Source organism: Quercus robur, chromosome 3 (genome assembly GCF_932294415.1).
Source record: "Quercus robur chromosome 3, dhQueRobu3.1, whole genome shotgun sequence".
Taxonomy (NCBI): domain Eukaryota; kingdom Viridiplantae; phylum Streptophyta; class Magnoliopsida; order Fagales; family Fagaceae; genus Quercus; species Quercus robur.
Genome location: NC_065536.1, coordinates 1,343,974 through 1,365,365, shown reverse-complemented (window position 1 = coordinate 1,365,365; position 21,392 = coordinate 1,343,974). Strand labels below are relative to the sequence as shown.

General features: G+C 35.3%; 3 protein-coding genes across 4 annotated transcripts; 2 read left to right on the top strand and 1 right to left on the bottom strand.

The window, feature by feature from the left end:
- The first annotated feature begins 396 nt into the window (after positions 1-396).
- Positions 397-6,094, top strand: LOC126716608 (uncharacterized). The gene is made up of 3 exons (XM_050417442.1): positions 397-816; positions 3,374-4,817; positions 4,905-6,094. Exons 1-3 carry the CDS (start codon positions 531-533, stop codon positions 5,068-5,070), a joined length of 1,896 nt encoding a protein of 631 aa, XP_050273399.1. The 5' UTR covers positions 397-530; the 3' UTR covers positions 5,071-6,094.
- Positions 6,095-8,762: 2,668 nt separating this feature from the next.
- LOC126716607 (pentatricopeptide repeat-containing protein At1g63330-like) lies at positions 8,763-12,000 on the top strand. 2 transcript variants are annotated; one of them, XR_007652154.1, is made up of 2 exons: positions 8,763-8,914; positions 11,519-12,000. XR_007652154.1 is itself a non-coding variant. In XM_050417441.1 (2 exons), the coding sequence occupies exon 1, from the start codon at positions 9,047-9,049 to the stop codon at positions 11,231-11,233; it is 2,187 nt and encodes a 728-aa protein (XP_050273398.1). In that variant the 5' UTR covers positions 8,773-9,046; the 3' UTR covers positions 11,234-11,408; positions 11,519-12,000. The 2 variants fall into 2 exon arrangements, 1 of the variants encoding a protein (XP_050273398.1); XM_050417441.1 differs by having other exon boundaries at positions 8,773-11,408.
- A 3,869-nt stretch (positions 12,001-15,869) lies between these two features.
- LOC126716508 (uncharacterized) lies at positions 15,870-16,700 on the bottom strand. Its single transcript, XM_050417326.1, has one exon. It carries the CDS (start codon positions 16,698-16,700, stop codon positions 15,870-15,872), a length of 831 nt encoding a protein of 276 aa, XP_050273283.1.
- Positions 16,701-21,392: the final 4,692 nt, after the last annotated feature.

Genomic DNA, 21,392 nt, shown 5'->3' with positions numbered 1-21,392 from the left:
AACTTGTCATCCTATTAGACATGGTACAAAGTTGTGCCCCAGTTGTGGTACTAGAATTTTTGAATCAAGATAACTAAGAGGTTTTGTTAGGTAAGAGATTTCTAGTAACGTTTGTATTTTTTAAAAATACGTATAAATAAAAAAGTATATAAAAATACGTGTAATGTTGTTTAAACACTAAAAACGATAACAAAGGACCATCATTCTACACCAACAAGTACAACAACCAAAACACACGACAAGGCAAGACTTGAGAGTCCCCTGACTGACCGATTCTTCTCGTTGCAAAGTGAGTCCCACAAGACAATATAAAAAGGTAAGGAAATCTACCGCCATAGATCTCTCTCTAATCCTCATCATCATATTTATTCGTCACCAACGCTTTCACATCACACCGAGTGACACAACTGTCACAGAAAAAACAACTGCAACTATAAGTCAACCAAAACCAAACCAACTTAATCTCCTCCTTTATTTATTAGTATTAGACTCTTTCTCCAAACCAAACCAAACCAATTCTATCCCCAAAAATGGTGAGCACCACCAGCATCAACAACAATGGTGGTGGAAGCAAAACTACGGGGTTTGGTTATGGTGCGGCAAAGACATCTGTGTGGTGGGACATAGAAAATTGCAGGGTTCCAAAAGAAGGGTACAACCCAAACGCCATAGCTCAGAACATAAGTTCTGCGTTGATGAAGATGGGTTATTGTGGACCCATCTCTATTGCTGCCTATGGTGACACCAATGCTATCCCTGATCCTGTCCAGCATGCTCTTTCCAGCACTGGCATCTCCCTCTACCATGTCCCCGCTGGTATAGAATTGCTAACCCTTTTTATTTTATTTCTTTAATCATTTTTTTTATATGCTTTACCATGTGCTGTGGTGAATATATATATATTTTTTAATGGAAGTTGGTCAATTGAGTTATGTGTATGAAAATTTGGAGCTTGATCTATGATTGGGTTTAAGGGGATCAATGTTTTTGTTGTGCTTTTGGGTAGAATCTGGCTTGATGGGTTATGCGTATGAAATTTTGGAGCTTGACTCATGATTGGGTTTAGGGTGATCAATGTTTTTGCTGTGCTTTTGGTTAGAATTTGGCTAGTTGGGTTATGTGTATGAAATTTTGGAGCTTGACCCATGATTAGTTTTTGCTGTGATTTTTTTGTAGAATTTGGCTAGTTGGGTTATGTGTAGAACTTTTGGAGCTTGATCCATGATTGGTTTCATTATGGTCAATGTTTTCGCTGCAATTTTGTGTAAAATTTGGCTAGTTGGGTTTTGTGTATACAGTTTTGGAGCTTGATCGGTGACTGGTTTCATGGATTCTTTGTTTTTTTTTTTTTTTTTCCCTCTGTGGTAATTGTCTTTGCTGTAATTTATGTGGAAGCTGGCAGGTAGGTTTTTGTGTATTACCTTTTGGAGCTTGACCCATGATTGGTTTCATTAGTTTTATTTATTTATTTATTTTTTTTTTTTGTGGGGGGGTGGTGGGGGAGAGAGGTTTTGATGTAGCAAATGTTATGTAGTTGCCTATTGGGTTATGTATACTTTCAAGCTTGGGACATGACTAATTGTATGGTTTTTTTCATCATTTATCTTACATTTGCAAAACTCATGTTGATGTTATTATTTTCTTGCAGTAGAATATGTGTGTGTTTAAACCTTAATTGAAGGTGCATTGGGTATATAGGTGATAGGGAATTGATCCAAGTTTTTTGGAGGAGATTTTATCATCCAAACTAGTTGACATTCATATAATTGTTTTATTTTATTATTGGTAGAATATTATATAAATTTTAGTCATCTCCTATTTGCCCATCTGACATGCATAGAGATTTTAATTAATTTGATGTGTGTAGAAAATTTATGTTCTATAACTTTATGATGTGGTTTTTGTTGTTGGTGGTTAATAATATTTAAGGTAAATTTCACTAACCTACCCTGAGGTTTGGGCTAATACTAACTAGGTCCAAGACATTTTAAAATTGACCAATTTGGTCCCTTAAACCAATGTAGTCCCTAAACACCGTTAATGACGTTAGTCCCTCTCTTCTCTCTCTCCTCTCTCTGATTCTAACTCGTCCCTCTATTTTCTCTTTTATCCTTCTCTTCTCTCCCTGTTTGTACACCAAACCTAGCCAAACCCATACCCCTCTCTTTTCTCTCAGTTTGTACACCAAACCCAGCCAAACCAATACCAAATTGGTGAGACATATACACAGAAAATATATACACAAATTTTGACTAATGAATCCATCAAATTCTTCTCCTGTACAAAACCAAACAAAATCACTGCCTCACCTGCACAAAAAAATCTTACCCATCACTGATTCAGGCACATATACTGATATACACAGTACATCCAAACCCATTTTGAAATCAACCCCAAAATACCATTTTCGAAACCCTAATAGCCAAAGCTCAAAACACTTAGAACTCCATTTTACAAATCCAAATCAAAATCACTAAATCCCTACAGCCAACAGAAAACTCAATCCCTAAATTAACCAAACCAATCGCAAAACCAAACACAAAAGGGGGTTTGTTTATGAGAAAATAAATGAGAAAAAAAAGAAAAGAGAAGAGAATAAGAGAGAAATAAAGAGTAAGAGGCAGTGGCCGGCGGTTGTGGTGGTGCTGTTGAGCTCAGCTGCCATTTGTGGTGGTATGGGCTTCGTGGTGTTCGGCCATGGCTGAGCTTGAGAGGGAAAGAACCGAGAGAGAGAGAGAGAGAGAGAGAGAGAGAGAGAGAGAGAGAGAGAGAGAGAGAGAGAGAGAGAGAGAGAGAAAGCCACTGCCGTAAAGGCTTGCAGTGACTGTGGCTTGATGTGGTAGCCATGAGGTTTTGGAGGATCTGAGTTTAGGGTTAGGGAATGATGAGAGAAGATAGGTAGATGAGAGAATCAGACAGAGGAGAAAGAAGAGAGATCTGAGCTTAAGTGACTAACGGATTGAGATGGGCCTAACGGTGTTTAATTAGGACCAAATTGGTTTTAGGGACCGAATGGGTCAATTTTAAAATGTGTTGGACCTGGTTGGTATTAGTCCAAACCTCAGGGTGGGGGTTAGTGAAATTTACCCTAATATTTACTACTAGTATCATAAAAACTATGTTATGTTTTTTTCATTGTTCTTCTACTGTCAAAACCTTGTAATATCTTAATCCTTTTGGTAGTGTGTGTCCTATTTTGTGAAAAAGTTGCATTTGGTTTATTGAATATCCTTGACAATGTAGTGTAATACTGCTATGCTCTATACTTTGTTAATATTTGATTTTTCATTTACTTGTTTTGGTTGATTGCATTGCATCTGGTATTTTTGTTCTGTTATGATATATAATTTTTTTTTCATTAATGTGAATATAGGGGTCAAAGATGCAAGTGACAAGAGGATTTTGGTGGACATGTTGTTTTGGGCAGTGGACAATCCTGCACCGGCTAATTACCTCTTGATTTCTGGTGACCAGGATTTCTCTAATGCTCTGCATCAGTTGAGCATGAGGAGGTACAACATTCTTCTAGCACAGCCTCAGCAGGCTTCTGCACCTCTTCTTTCTGCTGCCAAGAGCATCTGGCTTTATACCAGTCTTTTAGCTGGAGGGCCACCAATAATGAACGGTGAATTGCAACAGCTTGTTAATAATAATAGCTATTCATCAAGTTCCAACACATTACAGATGCCAGTTTCTAATGCCATTGGTATAACGCAACCTATGAAAACCTATCAGGGTAATCCCCATATTGGAAATCATACTATGGCATATATAGGAAAGGGGGTGGACAGTAGATATCAAGGAAAATCAATTTCAAGAAACTTCAGTCAAGCTAATGGATCAAAAACTTTGAGTTCACCAGTAGAACATTACAGCAATGTAAACTCTCATCAACCTGGTAATTTTTCTTATATTCCAAATGTTCCTCCAAGTGGACCTGCCCAAAATTTTGTTCATGGCAATTCTGGTCCTTCATGGAGCAATAGCAGTAACCACCAAAAAAATCACCAATATAATTATTCACAGTCATTACGGCCAAACAACTTTGCCACTCAACCTGCATTTTCACCTCGTAATATGCATCCACCTCCACTTAATACTAACACTTTTGTTCCTCCCTTAACCCCTCTGAGGCTTAATGGATCCAACTTTACCTCAAGACCACCTACAAAGGTGCCTGATATTAATTTCTTGAACATCTCTGGATATTCCAACAGTGTTCACAACCCTCCTACTGTCCAGCAAAGAAATCAAGAGCCTAGACATATTTCTATTACTAAGTCTTCAAATCATGCATGCTTAAGTGAATCACAAAATGGATATATGGTGCAGAAGAAGCTGTCAGCTTACCCTAACATGCTGAATAATGGATATCCTCGTGATCCAGAGTATCCATCCTTGTCTTCAGCAGAAATGGGTGGCACTGGTACCTGTATATTGGAGACTCCTGGATTCCCAAAGCCTTCTGGGTATGTCCAAGGCCTACTAGGGGTAATCTTGCTTGCATTGGACACCCTAAAAAATGAAAAGATAATGCCTACTGAAGCAAATATAATTGATTGCATTCAATATGGAGACCCCAAGCATCGGAATATTGACATTAAAAATGCTCTGGAGAGTGCTATTGAGCAGCAGATGGTAGTGAAGCACATTGCCGGTGATGTGCAGTTGTATGTTCCTAAGAACAAGAAACTTTGGCATTGTGTGAACCCTATAGATGGTAATCCTAATCGATACTCAAAAGTTACATGGGATGAAACTGAAAATTTTTTAACATCCCCTGCCGGACGATCTGCAATAATCGCTTCTCAGTGCAAGTAACACTTCTACTTTTGCTTCTTATTATATGGCTTACTGGAATTTCCCTCCAGTTTCTCTTATCTTCTGTTCTATCTTTTATGTAGGTATGAAGCGGCTAGTATTTTAAGGAATATGTGCCTGAAAGAGCTTGCCTTGGGTGACATACTTCAAATTTTAAATATGGTAATTACTGTAAAGAAATGGATTGTGCATCATCTATCTGGATGGCAACCAATTATAATTACTGTTGCCCAGACTGAACTCACCTAGGGGCCATAGCTAGTCCATAAGTGCAAACTGAAGCTAAAAATGGGAAGGGAAAAGGGCCTGAAGAGATCTAAATGGTGCCATTTAATGATGGTGGTTTGGACTATAGATAGTTGAAAGGAGGCTCTTTTTCCCTAGAATTATAATATACTTAGTAATACCTAAAGGTTATAGAATAGTTACATATAATTTTATATCATATTTTAAGTTTTATTGATTCTATATATATTTTAAGTTTTATTGCTGGAGTTCTCAAGTTTATCTTGGGGAGAAATTGAAAGCAGTGCGTGGACAGAGTTGGATCAGAATTATATGATACAATTTTCTGAGGTTGTGGAGTTGCTAGTTGCTACAGTGGACTTCTTGTGAACCATTTAAATGGGGATTTAAAGAGAAGATCAAACCATTGTTTTTTTTGCCTATGGAGCATCAAGCATGTTAGTTTCCCATCACCGAGACAGTTATATGTATCACAATAAGTATTCACTATTTGTTCGCTCCAATTGTTCATGAAGGTCCACAGAAAAGTGCATTTATATTTTGTGGACAGTAGTTTTTTATATTGGTCATGTCTTCAAGTTGAGGCAGGAGGTTGAACTACTGGACAGAGAACAGAAGACACTACTTACACAGTTGACAAACAAATGAACACAAGTTATACGGCTGAGGAAGCTTTTTATTTATGCAATCATGTAATTGGAATATGGAAATCTATTGGTGGAATCTGATTAGCCTTCTATGATCATATCATGCTATGAAAGAACATGGTGGGATTAAAGAAAATTGAAGCCAAATGACAAGGGCATGTCATATTTTTAGACAGGAATGCAGCCTACAGAGCCTTTGAGTTGCTCTCACTGCATATTTGAATCATCTTGCTACATTTTGGTCTTTGGTTTTTTTCCTTTTGTCATGGAACTTTCTACTGTAGATGCATGAATATGTTTCATGGTAGAGGCATTGTTGTGCTCATAATGAGTTGAAGAATGTTAATAAATTTGTTGTCTATATCCTTATTGTTCTCCTTCGTGATAGTTGTGTAATGGAAGCCCTTGAGAAATGATATGTTTATACCTTTATTGATGCATGCCTGTGCATTTACTTATACATACATATAATTGAATTTATGTATTAAAATGGAAAGTAACTATTTCTAACAGCAGTGCTTGAAAGTTCTAGTGGGGGGAATCAGCCACAGCATCAGAAGCCACAACCTCAAATGTGATAAAATCGAGAAAAAGTTTTTAGCCAAACATGCAATTTGTTCTGAATATGATTCTTAAAGAGTTAGCCTTGGCTGTTGCGTTGCTGTGGACCATATATGGATAATGGATGCAAAGGAATGCCAAATTTCACAATATTGGGTACATCAAAATAGAGGAGGAAATTATTTAAATGATTTCTAGTAACCAAAAAAAAAAAAAAAAAAAAATCAAATGATTAGATTGGATGTTAAGGCTTGGATAAGTCGTGTAAATGAGTGAAAACTTGTACACAGAGTGCCTCGTGGTCTCTTTTTTCCGTAGAAAGGATGTTACTTGTTACTTGTTACTTTGTTATAGCAAATAATTGTAAGGACATGGGCTTCCTGTTATTTGAATTGTAATTTGGATTATATATTATTATTTTAATAAAATGTACTTATTCATAAAAAAATAAAAAATAAAAATAAATAAATAAATAAAAAAAAACACACACACACACAATGTTATATATCCTGAGGGTAGAGCGTAGAGTATTATTCTTGGTAGAGTAATTTTGTTCTGCCTGCTTTTCTTTTGTTTTTTTTTTTTGTGTACTTTATATTTGGTATCATATGATTTATATCCCACTCAAATGTACCAGTAAAAAAACATAAAATTCATATAAATTTAACTCAATTCAAATGCCTTCTTCAAAACACATAAATGAAGAATTCAGCCAGACTCTCATAATCATATTTATCATGGAAGAAAGCAGTGGCGGAGCCAGAATTTTGGTTCAGAGGGGGCAAAATTAAAAGATATTATTCAAACTGAAATTGATCTAAAAAATATTAATCGATAATAATAACAAAATAAATAAATAGTTGTAAGAAAATAAATATATTTCATATCATTAAAATAAATTTTTAAAAAATAACTGATTCATACTACAAAATTTACAAAAAAAGTTTACAAATTGATGTGGTAAAAATGTGATTAGTGTTATTTAAATAATATATAATAAATAAATATTTGGAATTATTTTCTATGATTGGTAATATACCAATTTGTAAGATATAAGTAGTAAATTTGTAGTATCTCTAGCATCACTCAACAATAAAATACTGTAAAAAGTCTCATTAATAGTGAAAATGGTGAAAAATAATAATAAAAAAGAAAAAAGAAAAAAATTATGAAACATGTGTCAAACTTGGGACAAGACGAAAACCACTTACAAGAACAATAAAATAGGTGAAAAAGTTATACGATTTGATGTCTGAGAAAACTTTTTTTACTTTTTTTTTTTTTTTTTTTTTTTTTTTTTTTTTTGTATCATAATCACTTTTAAGTTTTAAGTTTCAACCAAGTCCTTTTTTAGTTTTTTTCTCTATGCTAGTCTTTTTTTTAAGATTACATATTCATGACAATTTTAGGAGGAGTCAGAGGGGGCAGGTGCCCCCCCTCGCCCCCCTCTGGCTCCGCCCCTGGAAGAAAGTATACCTTGCATTCGTTGTATGCGGTGTAAACTTTCTCCTACCGTGGGCCAAATAGAGTAACAGGAATTCAACCAGACTCACATAATCATATTTATCATGGAAGAAAGTATACCTTGCATTTGTTGTATGCGGTGTAAACTTTCTCCTACCGTAGGCCAAATAGAGTAACAAATAAATGAGTTAAAAAATGAAAGAACCAAATGCAACGTGAAGCGCTATTTGATACATGTTGTACCTTTTTGTTATCACTACTTTCTTTTGAGATAGGATAGGAGTCTACCACCCATATAGATAATATACATGACATTATGTATTATGTAATTGTGTGTGATGTTATATATCTGCTACATAGGAACAAAAAACTACTATAATCTTTTAGCTTATTAATATCTATGCTCTTTTTACCACACAAAAAAAAAGAAAAAGGATTGACTAGGTACTCCGTTTATTCAGGAGGAAAAGGATTATGAAGTTTTGTTTCAAACAAATTATATTCATGCACATGAGGAAGATTTTTGGTTCAATCTACAACAAAATTAACTCTATCTTCTTCGTACTTTGGGGGGAATCACGTCGGTTAATAGATACGAGTCTATAATTTATAAATATAATAATATATGAACTTTTGAGGTTTATTATTCATTTATAAGCACTAATTGATACATGTTCCTTCCACCATTTTTTAATTCTTACACTTTTTTTATTTTTTTGAATAAATATAATAGAATTTCAACTTATGATATACACTTCATAATGATTACTCTTATCATCACGCTAAAACACTAATCAATTTTTGGCATAGGCAAGTTTGAATCCCATATCTTTTAATTGACGATAAAAATTTTACTAATTGAATTAACTAAAATCCAAATTCTTACCCACTTTTCTAACATAAAGTGATTAAAAAATGTGCAATACAATGGTAATTCCAACTTCCAAGTGCAAAAGAGAGAGTCTATAAAGAATTAAGTAATAAAGCCCAATGGCCAGTAGCTTGGTAATATATGGGCCGGGAACAAACAGAGATGGATTGGGTGCATAGAACAAAACCCTTGCTTTCTTGCACATTTTAGCAAGTAAAATGCAAAAACCGAAAGTCCTCCATTGACACTATCGTCTCCTCGCCAGTAGCCTCTGCTGAATTCAGTCTGGTGCATCTTTTCTCAGGTCAGTGATCACCATTCCTTTATATCTTCCTTCTCATTAGTTCATTTTCCCGTGAAAGTTATTTCCTTTTTACCCTTCGAGAAATTCTTCTTTTTCCGAGAAAATATAGGTTCATGTTCATGAACTCCTCAAATGGCTGTAAAGCTCTCACCTTTAGCAATTTCCAAGAGAATCCCCAAATGGGTCACTCTCAATGCATTCATTTCTTCAGTTTCATGTGCTAATACCATCGAAATTTTCCCTGAAAACAATCAAAATCCACTGAACTCATCTGACTATGAACAAAATGTTAACTTTTTAAGGAATAAGCTTGCCCCGGATAACTTAATCCGGGTTTTGGATAACACCAGTGATTTGAACTCAGCAGTGAGGATATTCAAATGGGCTGCTCTCCAAAAAAGGTTCCACCATACCACTGATACGTATTATTGGATAATTCTGAAGCTGGGTTTGGCTGGAAATGTTAAGGAAATGGAAGGTTTTTGTCAGAATATGGTGAAAGATAGGTGTCCTGGTGTTGAGGAAGCTCTTGTGGCATTAATTAATACCTTTGTTAGGCATGGTAGGCCGAGTGAAGCTATTCGAGTTCTTGTTAATATGAACTTGGGTGGTTATAAGCCCTCTATAGATGCATTTAATGCTGTATTGGGTGCTGTTGTGGAGGAGAAGAGGGAATTTCAAGATGTGATGTTCGTTTATAAGGAAATAGTGAAAGCCGGAATTGTACCAACAGTTGATAGTTTGAATTATTTGTTGCAGGCTTTGTTTGGGACCAATAAGGTTGAGTCTGCTTTGGATCAGTTTAGAAGAATGAACAAGAAAGGATGCAATCCTAATAGCAGGACCTTTGAGATAGTCATAAAGGGTCTTGTTGAGAAAAACCGAGTGGATGAAGCTGTTAATGTTTTAGGTGAAATGTTTGAATTTGGGTGTCAGCCTGATTTGAGTTTTTATACCTGTATAATACCTTTATTTTGTAGGGAGAATAAACCAGGGGAGGGGATTAGGTTGTTTGGATTAATGAGAGCTTCTAACTTTGTTCCTGATTCATTTGTTTACGAGGGTCTAATACGGTGTTTGTGTGAGAACCTTTTGCTGGATGATGCATTGAACATTTTCAAAGAGATGATAATTAGTGATACAAAGCCGGCTGATAATGTGTATTTGGATATAGTAAATGGATTGTGTACATTAGGGAAAATAAATGAAGCTATAGAGTTCTTGGAGGAGAATGATGTTTCTGAAACTTCTTTACACAATATATTGCTTGAAGTTTGTTGCAGTTCTGGTAAATTTTCAGTGGCAAAAGGCCTACTTGAGAAAATGTCTGAAAAGAACATAGCCAACTGTGATTCTTGGAATTTTCTTATCAGATGGCTTTGTGAGAATGAGGGTATCAGGAAGGCATTTGAACTTCTTGGAAAAATGATTGTTTCTTCATTTATTCCTGATTGTGCCACGTACTTGGCTCTAGTTATTGGCAACTGTAAATTGAACAAGCATGATGATGCTTTGAAGCTGTTTCATGAGATTCGTGCTAAATGCTGGATTTTGGATTCTAAATCTTATTCCGAGCTGATCAATGGCCTATGCCAGGTGGAAAGGACTCTAGAAGCTGCTGAAGTGTTTTATTATATGTCTAGTAATAAATTCCCTCTTCAATCTTCCTCATTTGATATGTTGATCAAGGGTATTTGTGCCACGGCAGAAGTTGATCAAGCAATAAAGTTATGGCAGTTGGCTTACTATTCTGGCACTTCTTGTAATAATGGAACTTACAGTACAATTATGCTTGAGTTATCTAAATTAGACAGGGCAAAAGATGTGTTAGTAGTTTTCTCACAAATGCTGATACGGGGTTGCAGTCTTGATCAGGAAGTGTATAGCTTCCTCATACAAAGCATGAGTTCACTTAATCGTATAAAGGAGTGTGTCTTCTATTTTAACATGATGGTTAATGAGGGTTGGGTACCTGATTCTAAAAGACTATTTGATCTTCTTTTGTGTATATCCAACCATTCTCAATTGTGTGTGGTTTCAAGTGCGATCAATAAACTTATTTCTAATTCTGAAATTCTAAATCCTGAAATTTACAACATTTTGATTAATGGCTTCTGGAAAGAGGGTAATAAATGTGAAGCTTGTCGCTTACTGGATTTGATGTTGGAAAGAGGTTGGGTCCCAGATGCTACTACTCATGGATTGTTGGTTGGATCTATTGCTAGAGAGGAAGCAGACAGGGGGGCATATGCCCATGATGATTCCACCGCACAAGATGCTGTTTGTAGCATACTTACTGAGGGCTTAGGAAATACGTGATGTACCCACTTAAAGTAGGCATGGACAAAGACAATGGCTGTTCCTCGTGAACCCTGATAATCAGAACTATAATGAGTGGCAAAAAGATGTTATACTATGTTCAGTGAGAAAGAGCTGTATTCTTTTTTCTTCATGCAGCGATGTAGGTGCTCATAAGGGCAATGACATCCTCAAGGTTTGGTTGTCATTATACTTACAGTTATTATATTGGTATTTGATGTTTTATTTTCTCTATTTATAACTTGCAGTAGATTTGAATGGTTGCATTATTTATTTGACTGGCAGGTTGTTACAAAGGGTCTGAGAGAAAATTGTCAGATTGAGGAGGAGACGCAAGCTTTTGTGTATAGCAACTAATGGCTTGAGGCTGAAGCTGCAATAGTACAAAACTTGTGCCTTAAGCATGGAATTTGATGTGTTGGATGGGTGCAAATCAATCAAAAAATACTGGACCACTTTCCCTTAATTCTGATCTCTTCTGCTATCAGGTAATAGGAGAGCTTGTCCAGAAAAAAAAAAATTGTGTCAGGAAAGCTATCTGAATGTGGAGATTGATGGTGTTTGTAAGGTTTCATTCACCGTGACCAATCATGGGACATTATTGTTGGATGCCAAAACTACAAATTCTGCACCCATATGTATGAATGGTATTTAATGGTTTGTTTAAAAATGTCAAGGCTTACATAGGGAATAGGTCTTTATTTTAAGATGTAAGCTTGAAGGTTGAAGGCTCAAATAAAAGAATAAGAGTGTTAATTTTTTGTGTAGATTTCAAATTTGGAATTATTATCCTATTTAAGAGTTGAGACTCCCTCCTGTTAAAAAAAAAAAAAAAAGAGTTGAGAACTTCCAAATGTTCCATAAAAATAGAATTTTTTTCACATTTTAATATTTTGTTTATATTAATATTTGGAGTTATAAGAAATAATAATGATTTTATGTACGTGTCAAATAATTGAAAATGTTTTTTGTTTCGGTTCTTTTGGTAGGTTTGCAATTAAACTCAAGTCATTTGCCTATATTTTGGTATTTTGTTGTTGTTGTTGTTATTTTTATTTTTATTAATTATAATAAGGTTAATAAGAAGATTGTATACACGGAAATACCTATTCCTAAATGCAGATACTGCTCATAAAGTCCAGGAAAATCTCATTTCACAGATTCCCTCCTTTTAGATTGAGATTCTCTGAAGTTCTTAAAATAACTTTGATGTAAAGAAAAAAAAAGAAAAGCCCCATTGTGGAGTTCTTAAAATTTTGGTTATTTGTCTTTAAAATGAGTGGTTTAGATTCATCACATTGTTAATATTTAGAGAAACATTAATAAACCCCTAAATCCTTATAGTTCAATGGTATTGTTTAAAATTTTAAGATCTCAATCGTGGAATTACCTTAAAAAAGGATTAAAGTGTTTCTTCTTTTTTTTTTTTTGCCCGGGGTGGGGGGTTTAAATTTCAGTTAAGATTTTAAAATCTCTACTTTGAAATCACCCTAAAAAACAATCTTACATTTTATTTTCTTTAACAAACTTCCATTCTGATGTCCTCTCTTAGGTGTCTGGATTTACTTGGATTTGGATGTTAAAGAATTTACTAACACAGGCATATTTATCTACCCAAAATAGGGCTAGCTTCTTATCACTCTTTTATGTTTTGTTTATGGTTATGCCGACAAGCAAGTTGCCTCATATACATCGAGGAAATGACTCAGCTATTGCCTATCTTGCTATTCATACCAAAATGGGTTCTAAAAATAGCCATGTAGTTTTGACAAACTTGCATCAAAACCTTTCAGTACCTAACTACATACTGTTTAGCTTCAGCAGGAAAAAGAAATACAGAAAAACTACATACTGTTAGCGACATATATGATTTTGGTTGCTTTTGAAAGGCGCCAGACTCATTTGTGCTAACCTCCATCTCATGCATTCAAAAAGCTAGATGACCCTACTTTTGAAATGCCCTCTCCATCATCATAAGGGGAGTAGAAAATAAACAAAAAATAACCAAATAGTAGTTCTTTTTTGTCTCCTTGCTCATGGCGCAATTTGATGAGGAAATAAATCAAGATGAATTGATTGGAAACATGGTTGTGTTGGGTGTTTCTCTCATAGTAATTGCAGCGGTTGTCATTGGCGTTGTTGCCGGGTTGGATCATTCCCAAAAACCATAGCAAACACAAATGTCACCCTTGACTTGATTTGTAATGAAATAGATTGCAAGGAATCCTCTAAATCTAGCTTAGAAACAGTAGGTAATCAAATCAAAGTAATAATCTATTTCAAAGGTTCTGTCAATGTTACCATTTCAAGAGTTTTTTGGATCGATGGTAGATATAATAGCTGTGTAAGCCAGTAGTGACAGGGGTCAAAGCACTGGTTTTGTGGTCCATAACAGCAGTATTGACCGAGACAAGTCTTACTACCTTGAAGGACTGAAGAATCACTTACCTGGGCATGCCACTGCAATCATTTTTGGGAGATTTAATTAGTCCAGAGGGATGGTTTAACAACAATAATACCTTTGGAATTGAAACTGACCCTTGCTGAGTATGGTAACAAGGGGTTTGGAGCTCAAGCCAACAAGAGAGTCTAATGTTTCACAGTTGGTCGATTCATTCAAGCACAAAAATGGTTACCAGGCACTGAAGTCCCTTTTCAGGCTGGGTTTCTTTCCTGAAGATAGAAAGAGAAACATGTGGGGGAGACTCAACAAAGAGAACATGTAATGTTTTTCTGCCGCCAACAAGAAAAGGAAAAAGAAAGTGATTAAAAGAATTGGAGAGAGCTGCCAATTTTATTTTGTTCAGGTATGGACAGTCACAAACTTTAGGCAAGCAACCTGAAAGCTATTTGCTATCCAAAGGTGAAGAATATTTGTATTTAGAAGAACCTAGGATTAGAAGAAAGCATCCTTAATGACAAATGCTGCTGCATAGCTTCTGTTTTCCATTGATTGTTTCTAGAAAGATGCATTCAGAAATTTTAACCCAAGCATCGCGTTTAGAATGCAATCAATTTTGCTTTCAGGTCTTTCCATGTTCAGTTTCTTGCTAGCTCGAACTAACCCTTTTTTTGTAATCAAGAACCAACTTGTTTCTCAAGATCTCTCTCTGGTCCTTTTTGCAATCCTATTTCTGTGGGCTAAGTTTGTGTTGTTTGTAGGTCTTATGCATGTATATTTTGAACGTGCCAACATCTTTGTCTTAATCCATGGCTGTTGTATTTGTAAATGAAGATTTAAGCCAAAGTAAGAAATAAATGCATGATTCACTGATTCTTGCTGACATATTTGGTAATACATAAACCATAATCATTGAATAACAAGTCTCTTAAACCTATGTTGTCTTAGTTAAAGCTATTGAGAAGCAGCTGGAATTCAGGAATGTAGACATGCAACCACCACGACCTTTTCTGGATGGCATGCATTATGCCTTTCTGCTTTCACTTTGGTTGCTGCAAACCAATTACCAAGTTTTGCGAAAAGGGCAGGGAAATATATTGAGAAGGTTCATATATGCAGAAATCATAAAATCAAGAAAAATATTTTTCTACAATTCCAAATGAATCACCTACTAAGTGGTAGCGAATATGTGCAAAATTAATGAGTCAAGACTGCAAATTTGATTTTATACTCAAAGGAAGAAGTGATGAACCACACACACAATGACCTGTGCTTTTCTGCAGTAGAATAGGAATACAACAATTTTACTACTAATCTGGCAAGAAATCTTCCCCCTTTATAATGTGATAAGAATGAAAGATTGCATTAAGCAAGATCTGAAGCGAACTAGTGTAACAAAGAGAGAAAAGGGCTCTTGGCAAAGTACTAAGACATAAAAAAGGGAGGGTTTCAGGTCATTGAATCCAAAATAGTTTTCTATTAGTTCTATGTCCATATATTGTGATTGTGTATATATATATTGCCAACCCTATTGTAACACATTATTAGTGCCAAACTGCAGCCTGCACTTTTTCTGGTATACCTCTCTTCCAACAAGAAACCCATAAAGCATAAGTCCTTGAAAAGATCTACAGTAAGTCAGAGGACAAAAATCTAATGCAGAAAGAAATTTGCTGGATCAAAACAATAGCACTAGTTAAATAATTATTAATGAACTCGGAAAAGTTGAATTTTCTTCAAACTTCATAAACAACTCAACCCTCGGCTTAGCAAAACATCAACTCAAGAAATTTTTTTGTAGCTGTCATCGTGATTAATATTTACAAAATCCCACAAAAGCAAACCTCTGCATCACTAAATACAAGTAAATATATGCCATTATTTCACTAGAAAAAGAATAACATCTTTATCTTTAACCAAAACAGAACCAAAAAATTGGGAATTAGCAACTATCTATATCTGTATTAGACTGACTACCAACGATAACAATGTGCCTACTAAAAATTACAACTGAGCACATCGAATCAATTATAACTACACATAATCACATAATTCTCAAAAACCCTCCCAGCAAAACAGCCAACAAATGTATACAATCACTCACCGAAGAACATTCTTTGCGTGCAATCTCACATATAGTGAAACTTGAAATCTCTTTTGCAATTCATTGAGCCGAACTCCCAATGCATCTGCAATCACATTGAAAGTGCACACAATACACAAAACCACAAATTCCTAGCTCTCATTTTCCTTCCCATTTTCGCTCTGCATCCCATTCGCATTACTTGCCCTACACTCAACCTCCAATTTTCTCTCCTCGAAAACCCCACCAACCCCATTACTACAACTATTGTTATTGTTATTATTCTTGGGAACCACGCTTTCCAAAGACTTCAAATTCCCATTACTCAAAACCCCATCTTTATTCTTGTTTTCAATGCAGTAGTCCTTCCGGCCTGCTTTAGCCTCCACCATGGCTAGATGCTCCATGGCGTCGCGTGCGCGCTTCTTGGCAGCTGCAGCCTCGCGGACCTTCCTCTCGGCCTCGGCGCGCGCCACGGCAGCAGCCTTGGTCATCGAGGCGGAGGCAATGCGGGCGGCGCAGAGGAGGACGGAGGCGGAGCGGGTGTCGAGGCGGGTGGCGGTGTGGGGTTGGAATTGGAAGAAGGAGAAATTGGGGTCAGAGCAAGGAGGACAAAGGTAAGAAGAAGAAGGGTTGTTGGTGGTGGTGGTGGTGGTGGGGAGGCAGTGGGAGTGGGTGAGAGAGGAGCATTTGGAGCAAGGGGTATGGTTGTGAATTGGGGGGTTGGGAGGGGTAAATTGGTCAAAGCAGAGAGGGCAGAAGGAAGAAGGGTGGAGGCGGAGGACGCAGGAGGTGCAGAGGAGACGGTCGACGCCTCGGAGCCTGACGTGGTGGAAATGGAACTGGGCCCACTTGTGGTTGTGGGTGTCGGTGTGGGACCCGCCTGATTGGCTTGCCTTGCCGCAATTGCTGCATTCTGATTGGCCTTTTGGTGATGGTGGGTTTCGATTCGTGTTGGGATTGGAGGGTGTGGCGAGGTTCATTTGATTATTGGTATTAGTGCTAGGGTTAGGGTTGCAGAGAGAGAGAGAGGAAGGAAGGAAGGAAGGAAGGAGGAGAGTGAGGACGAAGACGATTAGGGGAGTAATGTGAGTTTTCGTTTTATTAGGGTTTCGTCCTACGACGTCGTTTCTTTAAACTAAAAGGGTTTTATTTTTATTTTTATTTTTAATTTTTTTAATGGCCATTACTTATTAGAATTTAGAAGTAATATTTTTCAATAAAACTAGGACAACAATTTTACAATAATCCTACTGAATCTGCATTCTTCAATTTAGTTGATTAATTTTTTTATAATTCACGTGTGAGGTGTAGACAATTTTAGAAATGTTGTGAATTTTTGTTATACTCATAAAAATACAGCATTCTTATGTGATTAATTGAAATCTTTTGAACCCTATGAATAGAGATGACAAATGGGTGAGTTGGATCATAAATGAGTTGAATGTATAATTATTCATTTATGATCCGTTTATATATAAATTAATTATTCATTACCAACCCAACTCATTTAATTAGTAACCCACCTATTAACCCATTATAAAATTCATATTTAGCAATTCAACAAGAAATTCTCTCAAAAATTTTCACACCCATAATTATGCAAATCATTTGAGGTTTTTTTTTTTTTTTTTTTTTTCTTCTGCAAAACTAATTTACCTTTCCCTCAAAACATAAGAACACTGAAACTAACATGCAGATTTTCTTTTCTCCCAACTTTTCTTGGCAACCAAACAGAAGACAAGTAAAAAAAAATATTAATTACTCACATTTTCGGCCCTGTATGGTGAGCAAGTTCGAATACACATTATCATATTTTAAACAACTTTACACACATTTTAACACATATTTTAACACACTCTTTCATCCACGCCTGTATCAAAACAACCTAACCACATTCCCGAAAATTCTGATGCTCTGTTCTCAACTTGCTCAGTTGCTTCATCAGCTAACTTAGCAGCAGAAGCAACCGAAACGAATTCGTTTTCATTGAAATCGGAATTTGCTTTTACATTTCTGTCACTGAAATTCAAAATTCCATCGGAAACTTGCTCAACAAAAGAAACCTCCGATTTCAAAACAGCTTCAAAGCCTTCATTTCCCTACAATCTCTTCCATAATTACATTTGGTTTTCCACTTTTGTTCTTTCACTTGGAGCTTCTTTCTATGAAAACTCCAGCATCAACTTTAGAATTCGATTCCACACACAACGACTCAGACACCTCTGCTTCACTGACTTTACCTTCATTTTCCTTCTTTCTGTAATACGATCTGGTAACTCTACGAACCAGTGCATTGGCCTTAACCACAGCTCCGGAGCCTTCAATTTCATCGAGATATCTCTTCCGCAAGTTCGAACTCGGCTTGTTCTCCGATCCAACGGAGACTCTGAGTCTTAACCATCAAAACCCATTAATTGAATTATCCATTTGAGTCTTATTCATTTAATCTAAATATTTAATTGCACCGTGTCAAGACTTATTCAAATTAAGTGGGTTTTGGATGGGTTCATGGGTTTGGATAAAAATTGCCACCCCTGAGTGGTAGGTTCAATGGTCTGGAGATATAACTTAAATTTGGAAATTTTAGGTTTTATTCACCACACTATAAATTCGTAGATAAATACCACTTCCTTAATCAATATTTAATATTTTATCAATTCCATAGTTACAATGAGGGGAAGAGATTTGAACTTTGAACATTTTTGTTAGAAATACTAGAATGTGTTAGTTCGGTTGAGTTACAAGACTATTGGCAAAAAAAAAAAAAAAAAAAAAAAAATTTGAGCTTAGTGTTAAGCTTTAGGGAAATATTTTTTGGTGAGTCTACTAAGTAGGAGTTTTATAAATAATAATTTAAAAAAAAAACACCAAATTTATAATACTTGAAAGGATTTGACTCAGCTTGTTTAACTAAGGTCACAAATGTAAAAACAAAAAATACAAGTTCTCACTTTATAAGAAATAATAATTTTGATTTTTTATATAGAAATTTAAAATTTAAAATTTAAAACAAGTACAAAGCTATCTGACATTTTATTTTGTGATTTTTTTTCTAATACTAGTGTCCAAGGCTCTTTAAATACTAGATATTCTTTTTTGGCAAAACTACAATTCTGGTCTTTGAAGATTACTTACTAAGCATTTTTGGTCCTTCAAGTTTCAAATGAGTCCTATTAGTCCCTAAAGTTTAAAAAATGAATTCTATTAGTCCCTCTATTAACTTTTGTTAATTTTATTGTTCATGTGTCTAATGGAACAATGATGTGGTATTTTTTAATGACATGGCAAATACAATATTAGTTATCAAAAAACAAAATTGCCACGTCATATTTATTTATATTAATTCATTTTGTTTTGAAAACTAAACATCAAATATAATTAAAAAGAAAAAGATTAAAACCTAAACAGCCAATTCTAAAAAATCCCCATTCTCATCGTCCATTCCAAATTTCTTTCACACCGCCAAGGCGCCAACCTTAATCTTGAATCGCACTGTTAATCTCATTGACGTGCCATTATACTTTTTTAAAGTGTTTAGACGATATTAAGTACTTGAAGGCATAAAGATCAAGGTTTTCTGACCCGGTCCAGACTGGGAGGTCAAACCGTGAAAACTGGGAACTGGGATGAAAATCAATTTTTTTAAGTATAAAGAACCAGATTTTTTGTTAATTCCATGAATCCCTAAAACTGGGATTGGACCGTACGAACCAGTGGCAAGAACCGTGAACCCCTTAGCATTTTTTTTTTTTAATAAAAACAACTTAACACAATTTTATTCTACTTAATTAAATTATCAATCTCTTACAAGGAATAAAAAAAATTATAATTAAAATCCTTCAAAGATGATGAACACAATGAAATCAGTAAGCTGAATGTCTCGGGCGTCAATGATCAGAGAGCACTTGAAAGTCCTGAAAAAGCAAACACAAAATTAGAGGCGACCAGGGAAACCCGCCAAGAATCCTCTGATGGTAAAGTTAGTATTTCTGGGATTCCAATTTTTGTGGAAGTGTCTGAATGACTTACCCTCTTGTGGATGAATGCTTATATAGCACACACTTTGGGACAGTTACTTGTTTAGTAACTTCTCCTATCATTGAGGAATTCGGAAGACTCGGAGGTAACTTCCATAACTGCTATGGAAGTTACCTTATTTGGGATTGTTTTCCATAACTGTCATTGGAAACTGGCTATGGTAATGAACCTTGACCTCTGCGTTCCGGGGTAAGTGAGAAGCTTGTCCTAATCTTGCATGGGGAGAGACGTCTAGAATGTAGGAAGGTCGTCCAGGTATTTCTTTGGACGGACGACCTCATCTTGGATGAGCATACTATAATGCAATCCATCTACATTTGCTTCGTTTGCCTTGTTTTCCTTGGACGATCTCAATGGATGAGTTTGGAGTTGGTGTGTTATTATACACCATCAAAAGATATTCAACTTTACTTCAAAAATTAATCATAAATTTTAATGTTTTTTATTAACTTTCTTATTTAATTATTAAATATATGCTTGAAAATCATTAAATTTCCCTCACATATATAGATATATTGTCAATTTTGCTAGTTTTATAAATTTAGTATCTATATTTAGGCTTTAATTAATTATTAAATTAATTATGACGTCATCACAGTTCGACCTCGGTTTGATCTTGGTTCGACCTTAAAAACCTTGAACTTCTCCCTTTTACGGTTCAATAAACGGTCCGGGTCTAAAAACCTTGATAAAGATGACAAAGGGAGGAAACCAAGAAAGTCAAGGATAGACGCTGATTATAAAGTGTGCCATCCATTTTGCTTTCTCATTAATAAGTTCTACTTATCTTCCTTTTGAGTAGACATAATATGCGAATAAAAACCAACATGGATGCTGCTCGAAAATCGATTTTGGTTCTAAGATCATGATTTACTGTCGTTTTGGTGACTATTATTCTTGACAATTGGGAAGTAGCTAAAGGAGATAATGAAGCCCAATCCCTAATCTGGGTGTAGTTCAAGATTGGTGCCACAATAAGGAGGAAATCTAGAAATGAATGGTGAGACTGAGAATTTTTGAAGATAGTTTTATTTTATTTTAATTTTTGATCCTTTTTCAGTTTAGTTTTAGACTAAGATGAATTAATATAAATAAATTTGATTTGGCAATTTAGTTTTTTAAAAACTAATGTATCATCTCTAGTATTTGCCACATCATTATTCTGTTAGACACATAAGCAATGAAACTAATGAAAGTTAACTGATGGACCAATAATGCTCATTTTTTAAATTTTAGGAACTAGTAGAGCTCATTTGAATCCTAAGAGACCAAAAGCATTTAATAGGTAAACTTCAGAGACTAACAACGTAGTTTCACTTTTTTTTTTCTTTTAATGTTTTGTAAAAAGGTATGGACAATAGAATCAAATAACTTAATTATTTGGGGTAATTCTACGGTACCCAAAAAAAAAGGGGGTACGGTACCCACTAGTAGGCAACCTGCTATACCATGTTACCAAAACATTATATTTGACGGTTTCATCCTCGCATTATATAGTTCCAACATCATATGTGACTGTTCTTTTGACACATTTGGTGGTTCTTTTATTTTTTTTTTCACATTTGAATACAAACAAAATAGAAGCAAATGAGAGTTGCAATTTCAATTTGAAGGTATTATTCTATGTTAAAGAG

What these genes read in the sequence shown, in the direction of transcription:
- LOC126716608 (XM_050417442.1), top strand. Translation starts at nt 531, where the DNA reads ATGGTGAGCACCACCAGCATCAACAACAATGGTGGTGGAAGCAAAACT. An exon ending in CCTCTACCATGTCCCCGCTG is followed by an intron (nt 817 to 3,373) that starts GTATAGAATTGC and finishes ATGTGAATATAG; the next exon opens with GGGTCAAAGATGCAAGTGAC. An exon ending in ATAATCGCTTCTCAGTGCAA is followed by an intron (nt 4,818 to 4,904) that starts GTAACACTTCTA and finishes TCTTTTATGTAG; the next exon opens with GTATGAAGCGGCTAGTATTT.
- LOC126716607 (XM_050417441.1), top strand. Translation starts at nt 9,047, where the DNA reads ATGGCTGTAAAGCTCTCACCTTTAGCAATTTCCAAGAGAATCCCCAAA.
- LOC126716508 (XM_050417326.1), bottom strand. Translation starts at nt 16,700, where the DNA reads ATGAACCTCGCCACACCCTCCAATCCCAACACGAATCGAAACCCACCA.